The sequence below is a fragment of the Azolla caroliniana genome, unplaced genomic scaffold, assembly GCF_043228905.1.
Source record: "Azolla caroliniana isolate FFs.n. ecotype wild unplaced genomic scaffold, voAzoCaro1.0.p SCAF_11, whole genome shotgun sequence".
In the NCBI taxonomy this organism is placed as follows: Eukaryota; Viridiplantae; Streptophyta; class Polypodiopsida; order Salviniales; family Salviniaceae; genus Azolla; species Azolla caroliniana.
In genome coordinates this window covers 19,064,871-19,084,513 of record NW_028230446.1, presented here as the reverse complement: position 1 = coordinate 19,084,513, position 19,643 = coordinate 19,064,871, and the positions used below count along the sequence as shown (strand labels likewise).

At 36.7% G+C, this 19,643-nt stretch overlaps 2 protein-coding genes across 2 annotated transcripts; one reads left to right on the top strand and one right to left on the bottom strand.

The window, feature by feature from the left end:
• Positions 1-379: 379 nt before the first annotated feature.
• On the bottom strand, positions 380-4,102 carry RPL9 (ribosomal protein L9). Its single transcript, XM_087327634.1, has 7 exons — positions 3,939-4,102; positions 2,023-2,112; positions 1,796-1,923; positions 1,641-1,686; positions 1,111-1,208; positions 978-1,025; positions 380-846 (listed from the first exon to the last, which is right to left on the bottom strand). The coding sequence occupies exons 1-7, from the start codon at positions 4,008-4,010 to the stop codon at positions 726-728; spliced, it is 603 nt and encodes a 200-aa protein (XP_087183760.1). The 5' UTR covers positions 4,011-4,102; the 3' UTR covers positions 380-725.
• Positions 4,103-14,246: 10,144 nt separating this feature from the next.
• Positions 14,247-18,474, top strand: LOC147858317 (uncharacterized). The gene is made up of 6 exons (XM_087327319.1): positions 14,247-14,962; positions 15,466-15,568; positions 15,677-15,794; positions 15,928-16,713; positions 16,863-17,586; positions 17,898-18,474. Exons 1-6 carry the CDS (start codon positions 14,812-14,814, stop codon positions 18,374-18,376), a joined length of 2,361 nt encoding a protein of 786 aa, XP_087183445.1. The 5' UTR covers positions 14,247-14,811; the 3' UTR covers positions 18,377-18,474.
• Positions 18,475-19,643: the final 1,169 nt, after the last annotated feature.

Here is a 19,643-nt window from a genome sequence, read left to right as displayed (position 1 = left end):
CATTCATAAGATCATACCTTTATTGGGGGTACATATACGTGCAATGCATGCACTTCGTAGGATAGTTGAGAAGCACACTACATATACATATGTTTTGCTTGGACACTCAAGCTAGACAAAAGAGCATTAAAGCCATAAAAGTATTGAAATATTTCCAATCTAACATTGGCTGCATGCATGAAAATTGAGACAAGTTTAAACTGTTCCAATGGTGTACTAATGAGAGTCCCGTGAAGCCATTTATCAAAGAATTGAAGCTAGAAGATACTTATTCATGAATAGAGACAAAACTAAGAGAAATACTTCAAAAGGTGGGACAATCCAAAATTGCAAGGCCAATCAATATTTGGATATCTATTGATAAAATCTTTACTCAGTAAGGAGAAATGATCACCTCAGCATTGTTCAATTGCATAAAAACTCTTCAAACATTACGTACAACGCAACACAAAACTCTTAATAAGAGTAATTTATCTATCCACTGTATCCAAATTCAAGATTTGGTAACATGAACGAAACCAAGAGACTTTGTCTTGTCCTTACCGAGGAAAAGGAGCAAAAAAAGAGAACGGACAAGGCCTTGAAATAGAAGGTCAGTAATGATTCAAAACTAGTCTCTTGCTCAAAGCTGTCTGGGAATATACTTTGAGAAGGCCAATAAGGTTAATCTTGATCTGAAATAAGATGGTGCAAATTGTATCGCTCTATGAGATAAAAGTAGAAGCTTAATTAGGTATCACATTTAGCCTCACAGTGGCTGTAACTTCTGGATGCAACTTTATCTCTGCTATATACTCCCCAATCTCCCTTATCTCAGGTAATGTCACATCCCTCTTGTCAAAAACCCTAACATTTTGTTCATAAACAAGAAGATATAAAAAATTTGATGAGCAAGAAAATTCCAATGTTTGCAAAGAACACAATATTACAAACATTGGCATCTAACAATGATATCTCGAAAGAAAAAGAGCATGTACCTATTTGTTTGTGATTGGATTATATCGACCAAGTCTTGTGATGTGACACTGTCAAATGGGCAACAAAAAGATAGTAAATTTTCTGACAGTTACATTACATGAAAACGTAAAGTTTCATAACTGACAGCCTTACGTCCCGAAAATTTGCTTTCCCTTTCCAATCTTCCGACGACAATTGAAGACGCCAATCGTCTTAAACATGAGAGCATCAGACTCAGCATCTTCTTTAATCTGTATACATAATAATTTCATGGATTAATGAAAATTCCGTAAATATTTCACAAACCCATGGTCCTTGGGAAATGATGATGAACACAAGGGTCTCAACAAATACTCATGTTGTTTATTATTCCCCTCAACATCATGTGGATGCCAACGGTGTCCATCCTAGTGTAAAAGACCTCCTACTAATAAAAGCTTGGATCTGTAGCATTTGGATGCATCTTTACATGGATGGACCTCTTAGTACTAGGGGGTGTGGGGGGGGGGATGGGGGGGAAGGGGACTTTCACATTAAGCTGGACACGGGAAGATCACACACACTACAGGTTGGTTCCACCTTGTATTACATACAATAAGCATTCACGCTCTTTCAATGTTTCGAACTACTGTAAAAAGAGATCATCATAGAGTTCACATAAAATACAACCTAAAGGTACTTACTTTCCGTTTTTCAGCTTCTTTCTTTTCTTGTTCAAGCCTGATTTGTCTGATAAAAATCATAAGATATGCAACTTTTGAATAAACAACTAAATACTAATACATAATAGTAGTATAGGGAATATTATATCAATATACTTTCTTGTTCATAGACTTACTTGAGAAACTCTGGTGTGGCAACTTGTGCTTTGCCATATGGATAAAGAAAGTTCCGGAAATATCCAGGCTTCACAGCCAAAAGGTCGCCCGTCTTACCAAGGTATGTGACATCCTCTTTCAAAACAATCTAATAACAAAGTCACAAAGCTCAATGAGTTATTCAAGAATAAAAAAATCTGGCTAGTCATGAGACCTTTTTATATGTTCTCAGAAAAACAAAAGTCACCTGAAACCTCTTCTGTGTTTTCTTCTGGGCTACTATCTCGAACCTTTTTTGAACATCACCAATATTAGAAGACAAGTTAAATGATCCAGGCTGTGAAAAGGAAGGCCAATGAATTACGATGCAATGTTTTTGAATAGCCTTTTTTTTTTTACTTTCAAGAAAAGCATTGAAACTCCTAAATTCCTCATCCATTATTCAAACCTATTGCTACTAAGATAATAGGTTGTGACAATAAGAGTGTATGCACTCTATGTGCCCCCATATAACTCGTTAACTTCCCTCCAACTGCATTAACTTGTTGGAGATCCAATTCTTGTTATGGGGCTTTCACACTAGTCTGGATACTATAAGCTAAATCTGTATGGCTATGGACATGTTAGTGGGGATAGGCTTATTGCAAAGATTTGAAACACCATATAAGGAAAAACCTCTTTTGAGCAAGAATATTTAAATTGCTGCTACAAAACCAAGGTCCAATTACACCTCTCTTGCAAAATTGTATTAGAGAATATTAAACATTAGTAGTGTTCACAGGGAATCAATGACTAAAAGAGGATACCTAGAAAAATCTTTACCTGGGATTGGGATCACTGGTTAAAAATATATGAAGGATTTGTTTGTCACGAAACAACTTTGGATCAAATAATTTACTGTTTCAAAGCCTAAGCTACTGTCCCTAATTTTACTTGCAGCCAACCCTTTGCCACTATGTCAGGATCGGGCCCATTCCTAATGCTTCCTTCCATGACTTCTGAACCAAGCTGAATCTTAGGTAGATTATGAAGTAGAAAAACGAAAAAAACTACTTTGACTAAAAAAATAAACATTAAATCTTGAAAGAGCACCGTTGAAGGTTACAAACACGAAGTTGTGTTTCTCGCACAGGCTTCTAAGGTTATATAGTGAGGGTTAGGCTTGCGGGCTGATATTAGTAATATTGTTATATAGAAAGTAATGTATCAAAATGAAATGACTACTAATCATTTCTTAACAAATGCAATGTGCAAGCCTGTTATATACAATACAATAGTGATGTCGCATTGTGCCACCTATCCACCCTTATCTTTGTAATCTTAATAGGGTGATTCCATGTCTCACATCTCTTAATTGGCCTTTCCTAGTTGAATATACAAAATACTCATGAATACAACTCAAATACAAGTTGGCAATATAGTTACCTGTGCACTCAGGTATCAAGAGTTCAAATCCTCTTTCCCCTAACATACCAATAAACCTTAGAACTTTTTCAAACGATAGCCTTTTGTATACCAACAGACCACCCGAGGTCAGTTTCCACACTATAGCCCTTTTTATATTTTAAAAAACGTAGTTCTATTTTCCACATAATAGCATCCTACCAATCCATACGAATGAAGGATGTAATATATTTGTGATAACTCAAGAAGAAGGAAAGTAGTGTATCCTCTTTTTCTTTGCATCTAAAACAACATTGACTTTAGCAGGAGCCGCCTCTCATCAATTAAACTGAGCTTCAATTTCATGCTATTATACATACATTATTTACAAAAAGAATCCATTGATCTATGGAAATGGAAATTGATTTATACACCACTAACGTGGGGTCCAAACCCATATTATTAATACATGATTCATAACGTATTCTCTCTCAAATTTATATGAAAACCAAAATTGGGCTTCCATTTCATAATGTTATGCGCATGACTCATGATAACGATTACATTCAAACTATGAGGAAAAAAATGTTCTCAAACCCTAAGTTTGGATCTCAAATTCTTGCAATCATTACGTGTTTTATGATAACAAACCTGTCGGAAGAGTTCTTTAGAACCCTAGAAAATCCACGTCGTAAACTATACACATAAGAATCACATTCAATTTACGAAAAACAAAATGGCTTCACAACCTCCGAAGAATATATGGGTTTATTTATTTACCTGGAGAAGAGGTGATCCTTGAAGAGAAGCAGCAGAGGAGGAGAGGCAAGGCGCGGAAGCGAGTCCCGCCATGGGTAAAGAAAACTCAGAGAGACAGAGAGGAGTGTCCCAACGCAGATTATGGCAAGCTATGGATAAGGTGAGAGACACTTCTCGTAGGGAAGGACAGAAATTGCGGTTCCTGTATTATTTGTTCTTTTATCTCGAGAAAGAAGCTTAATAAATGTCCACCCAAATGGGCTTCATAATGGCCTCCCATCCATGTTCACACCTATGGGTGTCCATGTGGGCAATACCATCATACGCAAAGCAACGTGTGTAATCACGGACCTCAACTCTCCCCCAGCTAAAGGCCCAATATGCATGTGGCCAAAAAACCATCTCGAGCAAGACTCCTACGTCGAACGTTGAGTCTGGCAGTCCCAGATTTTGTGTCGCCCCTTCCTTATTGTAGGAGATGCCTTTTCGTAATGCATTGCTCGCTACCTTGGTCAGAATTCACACCCACATCTCGGAGAAGTAATACGGCCTAAGATTGTTGAAATAGGAGTTTGTGGGAACTTACAACTTTACCTCTCTTTGGGCTTTTTCATACATGGTTTATGCCTAGTGACATGAATGTGGCATAAGGTCTTGGGTGGTTAGATGACAACTTCTTGTCTCTATACTAATAAGTGAGTTTGAACAATCTTGAGCAAGACAGACAATTGTGTGTTGGGTGGGTGTTCTTATTCTTTATTGTTGGATATTGCTTGTATGGGTTTGTCACCCTACCCTAACTCACACCCAATTTTCCAAGAGTTGAAGTAGTGTAATGTCGTCGTGATGTGGGAAGCATATAGGATGAAATAAGTTAAACTAGGAATATCATAAAGGTTGAATGATAGAGCAAGGGTGTGTTAAAAAGTCTTAGCTCAATTAGTAAGAGCTTGAACTATGAGTGGGAGGTTAAGGTTTTGAGTCTAACTTGGACTCCATAGGAGATTAAGTAATGAATGAATGCAAAGGTGCAGGTTATGATAGAGAAGATGAGCATGCAAGTGGTGGGGGGGCGGGGGGGGTGAGAGAGCCTATCGAATCATAAAAAAGGCAAAACTATTGTGGAATCTGAAGAGAGGTCGGGGTTGTGAATCAAGAGGGCGTACTAATAAAAAATTTAATATCATTTATACTTCAAATATCTTGTGCAAATTCTCATTTAAATTAATTGTGGACCATGGTCAAGAAAAGAGCACGTTAGAGTTATCACAAAATGTGCACTATAAGAATACATGTGGGAAAAAATGGAGACATTGGGGTTGATAATTGATTATATCTAACATATCCGACAAAACAAAGAGCAAATGCATAAGATAAGAGATTCAAACACACTGTGATGGAACCAAAGTGAACCACTAATTTGTCAAACATTTTGAGTTTCTGGCTTGGTTATTTGATCATTTATGAGTATGATTTGAGCTTCTTCTTCTTCCTAGACTAGGGCCTTCGATCAATTGTACCAATGTTTGCTATTTGTTAGGTAAGGTACCACTTAATGGGTGTAGAAAAGGGGTGAATGCAGACAATACGTGTCCTTTTTTTACAAATGTAGTTAACAATCAGCAATGGTTCGGTTTGAACCGAAACGTGAAATTGTGGCTTAACAATTTAAATGGTTTGGTTCAATTCCATTTTCGGGTTTTTTTTTAATGATTCGGTTCGGTTTGAACTGTTAGAAACTGCGGTTAAAATGGTTTAACGTTATTTATTATTTATTTTTTAATTTAAAAACTATTTTTAAACAATCTTTTCAGTTTCATGCCTTATTCTCACATTTTGGAAAAAATTTACCATTTTTAAAATTTTGAATTTTGAATTTTGAATTCTGACCTAAGTTGAAAACTGAAACCGAACAATGAAACCGCGGTTTTAACGGTTTAATGGCTTAATGGTTTGAAATTCTTTTAATGGTTCGGTTTAACAATTTCAAAAAAATTTAAAGGTTTGATTTTGACCCTCTCGAACCGAACCGAACCATTGCCGATTGTTAAATGTAGTGGAGACTACTGAGCATTGTTTGTGGAGTTGTGATGGAAATATGGAAAAGAATCATAACATTATTAATACCAGTATATCCTCGAGCGGTGTATACATGGGGTGTGGTAAAGGTCAACCAACATCATATGAACAAGAGGATGTTGCAAATGCTCTTTATATTAGACCCGGTCTAATGCAAAAAGAAAATATACCTTGAATCCATAAATAAAGATTGGTAAACCTAAATATGGAAATTGATAAGTAGTATCACAATTTCGTATATTTACAAGGACAAATCTTTGAAGGTATTTAGAAATGTTACCAACAGGTCTGGCCAAATTTCTTTATTTCTTTTTTTTTTTTCCAAAAAAAACTCCTTCCATTAGTTATAAAATTTTACAAATGAGAGGATTATGTACAAATCCCTGTAGGGACGCGATAGTTCCATCTTATGTGGATGCCCACTGACTCAAGAAAGGGAGAGGACGACGATTGTTGGATAAAGGCTATTTGTTGTCTTTCAACTCCATCAAATCCGCCCTTGAGGCCATCGTATTGGCTCTTTAGAGTGGCTACAATTTCACTCCATATCTCTTGCAATAACCTTGTTGGATGTGCGATTTGGTTGGCGAAGACTCGTCTACATCGTTATCCAAAGAGTTATTGGACTGATCAATTCCAACACCTCTTGAGACCTCTTGTGCTTTTATCACCAAAGTCATCCCCTCCTCCTAATGCTCATATCTACCAACTGCAGTCTGCCATGATAGCCAACATATATTTCCCCACTTGATTGAGCCTTGCACCTAGCATAATTGCAACAAGCGGCCAACCCCTTGCCATATTCGATGGGACGTTGGGCAATCCCACAGAGCATGTCGTATTGATTCTAATGCATGTGGGCATTCTACACAATTAGGAGAGCTAAGGTTCTCACATTGCCTTGACCAAATAATTTATAGGTATTTGGATAGAGATTGTGCAAAAATCTTATAAGTTCTTTAGATAACACAAAAGGTAATACGCAACAAGCAGAGTTACAACGATCGGAGTTTCATGGCATATGGGACAAAGGAATATTTTATAGGCAGATTTCTAACAAAATTGAGTGGTCAGAAAAAAATTATGACCACCCAAGTGGATGTGGGAAGTCTATAACACTTAGGGAGTAGAAAACCCTAAGACTCAAACTTTGTACCCTTTCTCCCATAATTTATAGCCTTAACCATTTGGCAATAATTTTTTTGTTATTATTTTCTTTTCATACTTATTTACCTTTTGGGGCTTTCCTCTTTCCCCCTTATTCTTTATTTTCTGCCATTGGATTGGCCACATCACAACTATGGGCATGTACATCAATACCTAAATTGTGTGTTCAATATACACCATGTTGCAAGTCTTCACTTTTAAGTGCTTAAGCTTCTTGTATCGAGCATGGTTGATTAAGGCTTGGTCAAAGTGTGTTTTGTCCCTATGTGTGGTCTTTCATGCCCTTTAATTCAAGTGTTAAGTACATTTCTTTGTTAGGTTAACATTGGGAGTGGTCAAATTAAGATTCACTTTAGTTATTATAACTAATGTTAGTAGGCTTATAAAACAATCAACATTCATTCCTACTCATGTCACATGTATGTATTAGGATGTCAATATGGCCTCAACGAACAACTTTGGTATACAATTATAACTCCATTGAAGTGTATGTATGTAAGGAAAAGTACGGTGTACAAGAAGCAATTAATAACAAAGGGAATACGGAAAAGAATGTGGCACTAGTCTTAGTTATAATGCTTCTAAGGGCTTGAAGTATTGATCACTTGATCCTTGAGGTCACCCAAGACCCTAGACCAACTTAGTCAAACCTACTTGAGGAATTCAACTCCATTTAGAAATCCTAGTAAAGATATGTTATGAGTGTATATAAATTTATGAGGGCCAAACGTGATAATCTCCTTTTCTTAGAGGGCATGCCGCATCCAAACCTCATACCAAGTTGGGTTATAAATGTACATGGTTAAAAAGCCTCATACTATAATGGGATGAACCTTCTCGAGGAACTCAAGCTCAGATAAAAAACTTAATAATGTTGCATGGGTGTTTGTGAATTTCATATTATAACTATTGCATGGAGAATAGATAATGCGCATGCAATTAAACATATACAGACACACATTACATTATACTCCATCACGTAAACATACATCACATATATTTGGAAACACTTTTTTGGGTAAAAACAAAAGTAAGCGACTCGTTTTATGCACTCTCTTCTCGGCCATGTCATCTATACCTATAAATTAGGAATTATGTTGAAAAGTGGAATGTTTACATAATACATCAACAATGACACTTTCAATGTACAAAAGTGTTGCCAAACACTTTTAGAATCTATGTTAAGTACACATGAGTTTTCCATCGTAAATTATGAGAGTGATTCCATGTCATGAACTATGCACTTAGGTAAGTAATTTGTGAATAAACATGCAATCATATTAAAAATTCCAGCTGGCAAGCGAGGATGTCATAAGATTGTTGGACTCTAGTGAAAGTTCCATAGTTAAAATTGACATCAATGTTGAAAAGCGTTGGTTTGGGGATTACATTGACTATCAATTAAATACTTCAGAAGCATTTAATTGAACAATGTGTCATGATATATTATAAGAAAATTACTATCCAAGCTCTCATATCGATATATGTTATATTTTGGACCTTCATCTACATATAAATCAATGTTGTAATAGAGCCAATGTATGTGAAACCTTTTCTAGAGGTAGCAAGACACATTCACAACCTCGAGCTATTTATCCTATTGTAACGCTTTGGATAGTGTTTACTTTGGTAATGCTTTACATTACCAATGGAAGACTTGAAGACTAGGTGAAAACCCACAAAAACATATTGATGTACAAAGTTGTGCTCAAATGCATTGGAAGAAAAAATCAACTTCATTTATACAATTGAATTCATGGAAAACGAATTGATGGAAGATTGTGTGAATGTAGTGTCATGATTTTGTCGTCTAGAATGGGAGCAAAGCATGATCATGTCAATTTCAAGTAAAGAATTTGAATGCCATGGCCACCACATGTTTTTTCAGAAACATATACGCATATGCACACATTCACACTCCGTTTATACATACACATACAATATTCACACATTAAACATATAACACACATACATTTTATATGAACACATCTACACCAACACCTACTCATATGTATACATTCATTCTCAAACATGACAAAAAGCATATATTTACATATTCATGTGATTTTCAAGAGCATGCTTGTGTGTTGACTTGCATGCACATTTCCATGGATAACTACAAGAGAAACTATGCCAAAATGGACTCTCGTGATATCTTAGGCAAACAACAGGAAGGAGCGGTAGGAGGAGATGGGTTTCTTGTCAAACCAAGTTGATGACTTCACCTAGGTGATGACAACAACGATGGAATAAAACAGTCAAGAGAGAGATGTCGTAGTCGACCTTGGCAAGACCATGAAGAAAACAATAGAGATAACTAGTTATGCAAATAGGAGGAACGTCTCTTGTTTCCTAAAAGTATATAAAGGTGAAATGGAAATGAGAGGAATCTTTGAAATAAGGAAGATTAACAATTTTGTAAGATTGTTGATGAAAGATCTATAAGCCCACATCCAAGAGCTTCAACCCGTCAACCCAAGTTTGGAAACTTTGGAAGTCGCATTATTCGAAGAATACGATATTGACAATTCTAGAAAGAACAAAGAAATATCTAATGGATTGGGTAGGGTCCTTATGGAAGGGAATGAGTGTGACACCCAACTTGAAGAGTTGAAGACAATGTTCATGTGTATTTCAACCATAGATAGAACTATACTAGATAGGAATAAGGTTCTTTGAATTCCTTAAATAGGTGGATGTAAAGGGTGTGTGTAACTTGGGAACCCTATTGGAAGACGATCGTAACCCATACTAGGCCACAATGAAGAGGGTGCATGATTGTTTTGTTATGCAACACCAATGGAATGAAGAGTTTCATTCAATTGCAATGGCTTCAATAGAGACAAGGGTTCAACCTATAGGAGCCACACCTCAACGGAGAGAAGTGCCCAAACAATTGTGAAGTTAGAGCCAAGAAAGGAGATAATGGATGCACTAACCAAAGTACAATTGTCTACAATATGTTGAGAATGATTTATGAAGACATCAAATCTCCCAAGTGACCATGTTGAGTGTGATGTTCTCAATCTTAAATTTAGTGTTCATGCTGCAAATTGTCAATAACTTACGTTTCATCTTACTTTATGCAATGATGTTTCATCTATTTTGTTATTTGTGATGTTTTATGCTAATGGATGGCCCAATGTCTAAACATTGTATCTAGATTAATGTCCTCTTCTAAGCACAACTGTTGGTGTCAATCACACATGTTTAGCAACCCTACTACAATGTCTATAGCAATAAAGCATCCATAACATTGCACATATTGTGGAGATCACTATGAGACACAAAGAAATATATTGTCCACGTAATCTTGCAAAGAGAAATGATAATGAGTGGACATTTGTAACCCTTAAAAGGGCGAATTGCAGCCAAATTGTCCATGTGTAGAAGAAAAAAATGTGTGGGAATAACATATATATGGCACATAGTGGACAATCTTGTCTTACTTATTTGAATAATGTCCAATAATCAACTAGATACCTATCAATAATACGTGAACTTTAACTTTCTTTGTATGACCAATATGGCATTTAACATTTTGGGCCAAAATCCCAATCTCAACATTATCAACTCATTGAAAGCTTTTTCTATATTAATTTGCATAATAACTATGGTCTATTGACCAAATTGTGTATTTCACACATTTAATTCTGATGCAAACATTTACAATATTATCAATGATATGTCTAAAAAATATAAACCCATATTATTTTACATGAACACCTCTTACTACCATGCACATTCATACATGCATAAATATTGCGATCCATGTGGCTAGAGGAGCCTACTATACATGTCAAGTCAACGACAGTGAAAAGTATTCGAGTTATGTAGATTGACACTTGATACATAAACAAAAGAGAAAGGATAATTGTACAAAGTTTGAGATAATATGTTACATTGAATTTCAACAGTCCATGTGTGTGTTGTATGCATGAGTGTGTTGGCGTGGGACGTGCATCATAAAGCTTTGAATTGAGGTTGCCTCCCCTCTCTTTATCCCTCCCATCATCTACCTACCCTCGTATGGGCCCTAAAAAAATATTTACCTATCCATATGCAATAGTCTAGTACTAAACTACCACGTAGTAGAAGAAGCCTTTGCTCCAATCAGTGCGTAATGGACATAAGACGATAATAATAGAGAGACAAAGATAAGGTAATAGAGAGATACAAATGGATAAAAGAATAATAGAACAATGTTCACGACAAGAGAAGCAAAATCTCACCCACATGTAAATCACACTTGTATTTTCTCTTGTCGTCGTTTTAATCTTGTATTCTAAATATCCATTGTTTGATTATGGAGCATGTGATTATTGACGCCTTGGGTTTAGATCTGCATCAAGTTCACGACAAATGTTTCTCTATCGATAACCTAATCTTTGAATTAAGACAATAGATGAGATTTTATGCCCCTTGCTTGTCCATGTCCAACGAGCTCTAACTTTATATAATGTTCAAAAGTGTTAGGAAAGTATGTTCAAACTTCACATTATATAGTTAGAATTTAATGTAATTATTTAAGATGATAGCTATAACTTAAAAAAGGAGGAGATATCTAGAGTGTATGTAACTAATTTCTTGTAGAACCATGAGGTGTTTTTATCTTCATTGATCTCGTTTATAGTATGGATTCATTGTGGTATCATGGATGCCCATTTCATTATTGTTGGTTTGCAACTTGCAAGACTTTTGTGTTCAAGGTTGTCGTATGGATAATGGCGCCATGAAGTAAACATCCTTGATGAGTGCGTTGGGATATAAATCTACCTTCCTTGGTTGACATGTTCATCCACGTGGTTCTCATAGCTAATTCTATTTGGGCTACAATTTCACAATGCGTGTGTATATGAAGATAATTGCATTCATAGCTTGAGAAATTTACCTAGTTGTATCACACCATGGATTTAGCCCTTTTTACATACATGACTCCTACTTGCAATTCAATAAATTCGAAAACTTGCAACTCCTTAGTTGTCGAGATCAACATAGGATTGCACATACATAGTTGTTCCCAATTAGACATGAATAGCAAAAGTCTAGTGAATAGTGAGGTAAGTGACAAAAACATATTGACTTGGCTTTCCATTAAATATTAAGTTAGGTACTATTACGTTGAACCATAGCCTCAAAGTAAAAAAAGCAAAATGTAGTTTGTACACAAAGCTAATTGTTGTGTATGTTCTCCACGCTCAAGACTTTGGTTCATGATAGCTTGTTTGCCACGATACATTAAAGAATGACTTGATACGAGAAACAAGGAGGATATCAAAGTTCTTGATGGTGCTGATAAAAATAAAGGTCTGTTAGAAAAGAATTCCAATGTGTTTTTTACACAATAAGAACCAAGACTATGTAAATTCTAAGTGAAGGTTTCAACTCACAAACAATCAAACATGATATATATGTATTTAAACTCGTGTTTTTTTTACTGTCATGGTAGTTTTCATTTTCTAAGAATCACGGGCCAATTTAAAGAGAGGGCGGGCGACTACATGCATGGTAATGAGATGTGAAAAGATAAAAATAAAATGGTTGAGAACACGGCAATCTTAGGGATGGAGTTTTCATTTTCAAAACACACATATATCCTATAGGGAAAGGATTGTTTTTCCAAAACAAATTAATTTTTCTAGAGAAGTGTACATATTATATGATATCTTCTTTTAAGATCATCTATGTGATTTTGATCTTCCCATGCAACGGGCTTATTTATAGTTTGTAATGGTAACTTATCAGAGGTAGAATTTTAACAAGTGTGATTTCGGATTAATGAGGCAAGTGTACAATGCCATGTTTCTCAACATCAATCGATGCTCTTCTATGAAATATCCATGACATAACCTATAAACATATTTGATTACAAATACTATATTAACCTAGTTGATAGTTTCCCAACTTTTTTGTGAGGTGTAATGCACATGATTGAATTGGTGCCATTGTTTGGGAACTTTGATTTGTGATCCTAATGTTTATAACAGAACGTGATAGTTATCAAGTGTTGCTTGATCCAATATTCACTTGATAATTAAGTTTTAGGTGTCATGGAATCATTATGAGAACATGCGTGGTACCAAAGTGACAAAGGTGCCCAAATCAATACATCCACCCTATCCACAAATGCAAATGTTAGTACACAAGAAGTGTGACCAACAAAGATGGGAACAACTTTGCCCTTACTCGAGGAAAGTTGACAAAGTTAGGCAAATTCAATCAAAAGGAGATGATCCTATTTACCATATGTGGGGGAGTGTGGCCAAGCGTAGGTAACCTACGTCAAGAGAAGGCAAGGAGCTCAGGCAAATTAAATGAAAAGGAGATGGTTGTGGTACAATTCACGGGGATGTGCGGATGGGAGGAGCTCTAATTAGTTTCGAGGCGATGGATGTTGTCTTGTTTTATTACATTTCCCGTTCCTATGCATGGGCAAATTGAACGAGGAGCAATAGGGGAGCAAGTATAAGAAGGGCAACGGTTGAGAGAGAGAGAGAGAGAGAGAGAGAGAGAGAGAGAGAGAGAGAGAGCATGGTGATGGAACAACCAAAGAACGGCACGGGAGGGATGGACTCCGGGAATAGTCACATGACATACATACATACATTACACACACACACACATACACACATAGATACATAGATACATAGATACATACATACACACATACATTCATACATACAATACATACATACATACATTCATTACAATATATATACATTCATTCATTACACACACATACATACATACATTATACATACATACATACATTACATACTTACATACATTCATTACATACATTACATAATATATGATATACATGTGTGCAAATGGACGACAGGACGGCCTGTCTCTTTGCCGCGAAAACCAGAAAGCGCACGTGCTTTGGTCCCTGCCCTTCCCTTTTCCCGCCCTTTTTTTCCCCGCCCCCGCCCCCAATCCCTATCCTCTCTCTCTCTAATCTCTTGGTTACTCTGTTCCTCCCCTGCCCCCCCTCTCTCTCTCTAGACTCTCTGGTCTCTGGTTCCCCCAGGCACACACTCTCTCTCTAGATTCTCTGTCTCTCTCAGTTCCTTCAACAACACTCTGCTCCTCCCGCACTCTCTCTAGATTCTTCCCCTTGCCTCGCTCTAATTTCTCATGGTTTCTTCACATACTGTGTTCAGCTCACCTCTCTCTCTCTCTCTCTCTATCTCTCTCTCTCTCTCTCAAGGCCGTGCTTATCTGCTCTCCGTGCTTCTCTGGCTCCCTTTCTCTGCCTGCTCTACCTTAACAATGCAAGGATTTCAAGCTTAATGTCATATTGCCAGTGACCACACTAAATTCTACTTCTACTATTAAAACAGAGGCCAAAAAACAAAAAAAAACCAGAGGAAAAATATAAGAACAGATAAATGTAGCATGTTCTCTTTGTCATTGCTGAAAAACTTGAGTTTAAAATTGAGATTTTTCATCTGAAGAAGAAGAAGAAGAAGAAGAAGAAGAAGGAAACAGAGTAAAACAAAAAGAAGCAGAGGATTGCGTACATTTTTCTCGCTTCACTGGAAAAAAGCTTTGAATTTTTCTCAAATGCCCATGGTATTGTGAGTTGCAGCTACTTTTGTTGATGATTTGAAAGTTCATGTAAGCAAGAAGAACAGAGTAGAGAATGGGAAGCTTGCACAGAGAGGATATTAGTAGAGGATATGGAGACCTGAGATTATTCAATGAAATGAGAGACAGGCAAAGACAGAATTTCATTTACCATTCTAAGGACGAATTGCTTACTTCTTCTTCTCTCTCGTCCGCTTTCTCTTCAAGTAAGTTTCGGCATTCCATTTCATGGATATTTTCTTTTGCTCTTCTGTGGGTGATAAATTTTACAGAGTTTCGAGGTTATAGTTATGTTTTATGTTTTTTTATTGTGTTTCATTGAAATATTTAAGTGAATTTCAGAGCTTTTCATATGCCTTTTTATGTGGTTTTGTGTCCTAGGAATTGTTTTGAGATTTTAGTTTTGCTTCTACTTTTTGTGTTGGACACATACATGAAGTGAAATTGCAGAATTTTTTCAAATGCCTTTGTGTGAGAGATTTGATTCGTTTTATGATTTTGTCCCCCTGCCAATGCATTCTACCATGTTGGGTTTTCGGAAATATCAGGTTAAATTGCAGAAACTTTTCAAATGGTTTCTGTATGAATGAATGATTTTGGTTTTAGAGTTTTGTGTTTTTCTAGGAATTACATGTTTGAGTTTATATTATTGGTGTTTCGGAAACATGAAATGGAAATTTGAATCTAAAAGGGTTTATTTCCTTGCCAGAGTATGATGATGGATTGTCTTCTACGATTGGGTTTTCCCCATCCACACCAAAGCACAATGATAGAAGCTTGCCCTTGGATGCAAACAAGAATGACTATGACTGGTAAGAAGCATCGATTTACTTTTGTATCTGATGTAGGTTGATGATTGAGAGAGAGTTGATTATGCTCTATAACTTGCTGAAATTAGCCAAATTTTATGTCATTTCTAGGCTTTTAACCCCTCCCACTACCCCTCTCTTCCCATCTTTGGATGAAGATGTTCCCCTTAATCTATCACAAAGAAGGGTACTCACAAGAACGGCCTCAACGATGACGAGGCCTGGCCGGGTATGCTAAAATCAAAAGCAAAACTTTGAGATTGTTAATAACCTAGAATATTCTGTATTTAGACCATATAATGTATGATCATATGAATTTTTGATGGGGAATGTTTTATATATGTATTTTTAATTGCTTTCAGCTTTTATACCCACAAGAACCTTTTCACAAAATGATCATGGAGAACCCGACCCCAATCTTGGGTATAGGATCATCAACAAGTAGCATTGTAAATTCAAGTAGTAGAAGGACATCTTCACCGTCATGCAGTAGGAGATCTAGCCCTACTTCGGCAGCACCACGTAGCAACCCGTCTCCATTGAGATCTTCATCTCCATATAAGCATAGTATATCTCCAGGAAGGAGCCGAAGTGGATCGATCTCCAGATCCCCAATCTCAAGACCTCTAACACCCTCACCTCGATGCAACTATAGCAATAATACATCTCCATCTTCAGGAAGCACAAACCCTGTTACTACTTGTAGAGGAATCAAAGGGAAGTCTCTCTCTCCACAATTTCATCTGTGGGATCCATCTCTTGTTGGATTCTCAACCGAGCCACCACCGAATCTTCGGACATCTATGTCTGACCGAACTATCCGTAGAGGTGGATCTCAGCATCACCCTAGCAAAGAGGTAACAGCTCAAGTCAAATCAAAAGAGTGTCCTGTTAATATTGCATCATCAGCTGGGGAAACAAATTTTATCTTTCCCCATGATTATAAAATTGCTGGAGGTAGTAAAGAATCAGTTATTTCGTCCTGTGGCCATATTGAGAAGCCTAAATCAAGTACTAGGAGCGATAAGGACGCGCTTGATGATTCTTTTCTCAAACGAAAAGTTTCTCCTGCCAAAAGAGAGATGAAATCTGGTGGTATTCATGGAGGCACGACACACTTCCCGCCAACTACAAACAAACCTTCACCAGTACGTGGTTTTTACGGTGTCGAAAGAGTTTGTTCTGTTTTTATTAAATGATCTTAAAAACATGTTGCAGTCATTAGTTACTTAAAGATTTTAATTTTTGTTATCCTTCAAGTTTATCAGTATAAAGTTTCATCTACAATTTGGATCAGGCTCAAAGGCGTAATTCACAACCTATGTTTCGACCTTTGCTGTCGAGTGCACCTGTGACATCATCTCGTGGCCTGAAGCATCGATTTCCGAGCTCTTCTTCAGGCGATTTTTCTACCACCTTCAGTGGGAGTTGCCATGTATTACCTAATGGCAACAATGTTAGTAATTCCAATTGTGGTAAAGAAGCTCCTAGTCAAGATGAACATAGTAGCATTTCTCAAGCCTCAGAACCTGCCTTTTCTGATACCATCAGCAGTAGCCGTAAAAACTTGGGGACTGAATTTGGTGAAGATGAATCAGGATCTAGACGAAACATTCAAGAAACTGTTGCAGATCTTGTGGGTTTTAAAGATATTGACACTGGCATGGATAACACAGATCCTCCTCACTCATATACTTGTGGCCAAAATCATCCTGAAGAATTGGCATCTTGTCAGAGTGAATTCCCGACACTGAGTCCTCTTATGCATCAGTTGGAGGACTATGAGCATTCACGTGCTGTGGGTGATCCCATGGCATTAAAGAATGTTGATTCAGATGTGGTGAAACCATCTATAGATGAAACACGTGCCGCCGATACCAGTCAAAATGAGCAACATAATGATAAGATGGAGATCAAAGATCCAAGTGTTGATTTCATAAAACATGGATCAATACAAGAGACCCATCTTGATGAGTTACTAGATCGTGATGCAGAAATGACGTTGGAGACAAAACATGAAGGTAAGCTCATCTGTGCACATCATATATATATATATATATATATATATGTTTTTGACATTATAGGTTAAAGCTTTGTAATCTCATTCTATCAGAATGCTATGCAACATAGAATGTCAAAAGTATATACATGATCATCGGTGCACATGATTCCAACATACTATAACAATGCTATGTTGCATAGCATTGTAATATCATTTCTTTTGTTAAGGGTTTCTGTGGGTTCTAGGGGTTTATAACTTACATAGGCACAAGCCTCCTCATTTATGGTTCTCTAAACCTTACACGTTCCTATATATATATATGTATCACAGGCGACCGTTGCAAGCTGGAAACTCTAAAGCGGAGTGTGACGCTTGCCGAAGCAACTGATACCATCTTATTTTGCAACTCTATCATACAAGAACTTGTTCACACTGCAGCTTCACTGGCAGAGCAACACAAACTACAACAAAACTCGATGAATCTGTTGAGCTCAACAAAAGAGTTTGTAACAATGTTCGGTTTCTCAGGGCCTGACGAAAAAGCGGATGTTCAAAAAGCATTACCTATACCTCTGACTCGGAAAAGGCAATTCCCGATAATAACAGTGCAAGAAACAAACGTGCAAAAGCAAAGGATGCGGATGATCCATCGACAGAGTGAAGCAATCACAATGAAACAAAGCCCGACAGAAAGGATTGGAAATGCTGTGATTGGAAATCTTGAAGACATACGAGTCCCTGCATTACTAAGAAGGAAGGGTAAGCAAGCCAAAAGAATACAATGCAAGTGTAATTGTTGTATGATGTGAAAGTGAAAAAAAAACTGTGGGTAATACGTGTGTCACTTTCTATGAGTGGTATGTTGTATTTTCTTTCCTAGTGAAGAAATATAATGTTACAACTATAATATATGTATGTATATGCCTAATTATGTACTTGCTTATGGGTGTATCTGTTTATGTATATGATACAAATAGCTTGTTGAGATATTTCTGAAACAGAAAAGATACACTCAATATAAACTATACTGAGAATTGAAATGTGCAATTGTGCAATTGTTGATACATGACGGGGCCTATGCAATTGGAAAGCAGATAAAATATCATTACAAGCTCATCGTGGATTCAAGCAATTGTGAGAGGTAGGCTAGAAAGCAGTAAAATAAACTGAAACAGTATCATTAAACAACTATCACCAAATCCATTTTAAGGGCATGGCTTTAGTCGTTATTATGTACAATGGGCTTTATGATTTCAATCAATTAGACAACGCCATGTCTTCTACTTTGAGGGATGAACACCTTGACTGAAAACTTAAAATTTAGTCCCAACTCTTAGTTTTATGAGCTATTCTCTTTCCCAACTCTTAGTTTATGAGCTGACATGCTAAACCTTTCTATGATTATAAGGTTGGTGTTTAATGATGTGCCACGCATGAGGTTGCTGATGTGATGGCACCAAAAATGTTATTTTATGCATGGCATCCATGTAGGTATATGCAAACCTCTATATGCTTATATGCCAGAGTATCCATATTGGGGAGTGTACATTCTTTGGTTTCACCTAAGCTTAACACCTTTATGTTCATGTCACTCATGACATAGGTTCCAACGTTTGATTGCTTCTGATGTGAAGTTCAAGTATTCTATTGGCTTTTACCTCACTTTGGGGTTCCAACCACTAATATAATGCATCGCTAAGCAAGCATGGGAATGCGTGTACATGTAAATGTGTGTAATGTGCATATACATTGTGTGTGCATATGTTTATGCATGAATAATGGAAATATAGTTGAATGCATTCTGCCTGCAATGTGCATGTGAGTCACAAAAAGAAGTAAGATGGATAGAAAGAAAGTGAAACAGTATCCATACATAGTAGACGTTTGGTTTTGCATGTGAGTACAAAGCTTATGGTCCACAATCACGACCATGGACATACATTCTGCATGGCCAAAAGATATGAGCTATATAAATGTAATTGCAATCACATTGAATGTTTAGTTGGCTATCTAAAAGCACTTCATTGGTGTGAATGCTAGAGCTATTGTTTTATAGATGCCAAAATGTACAAAAAA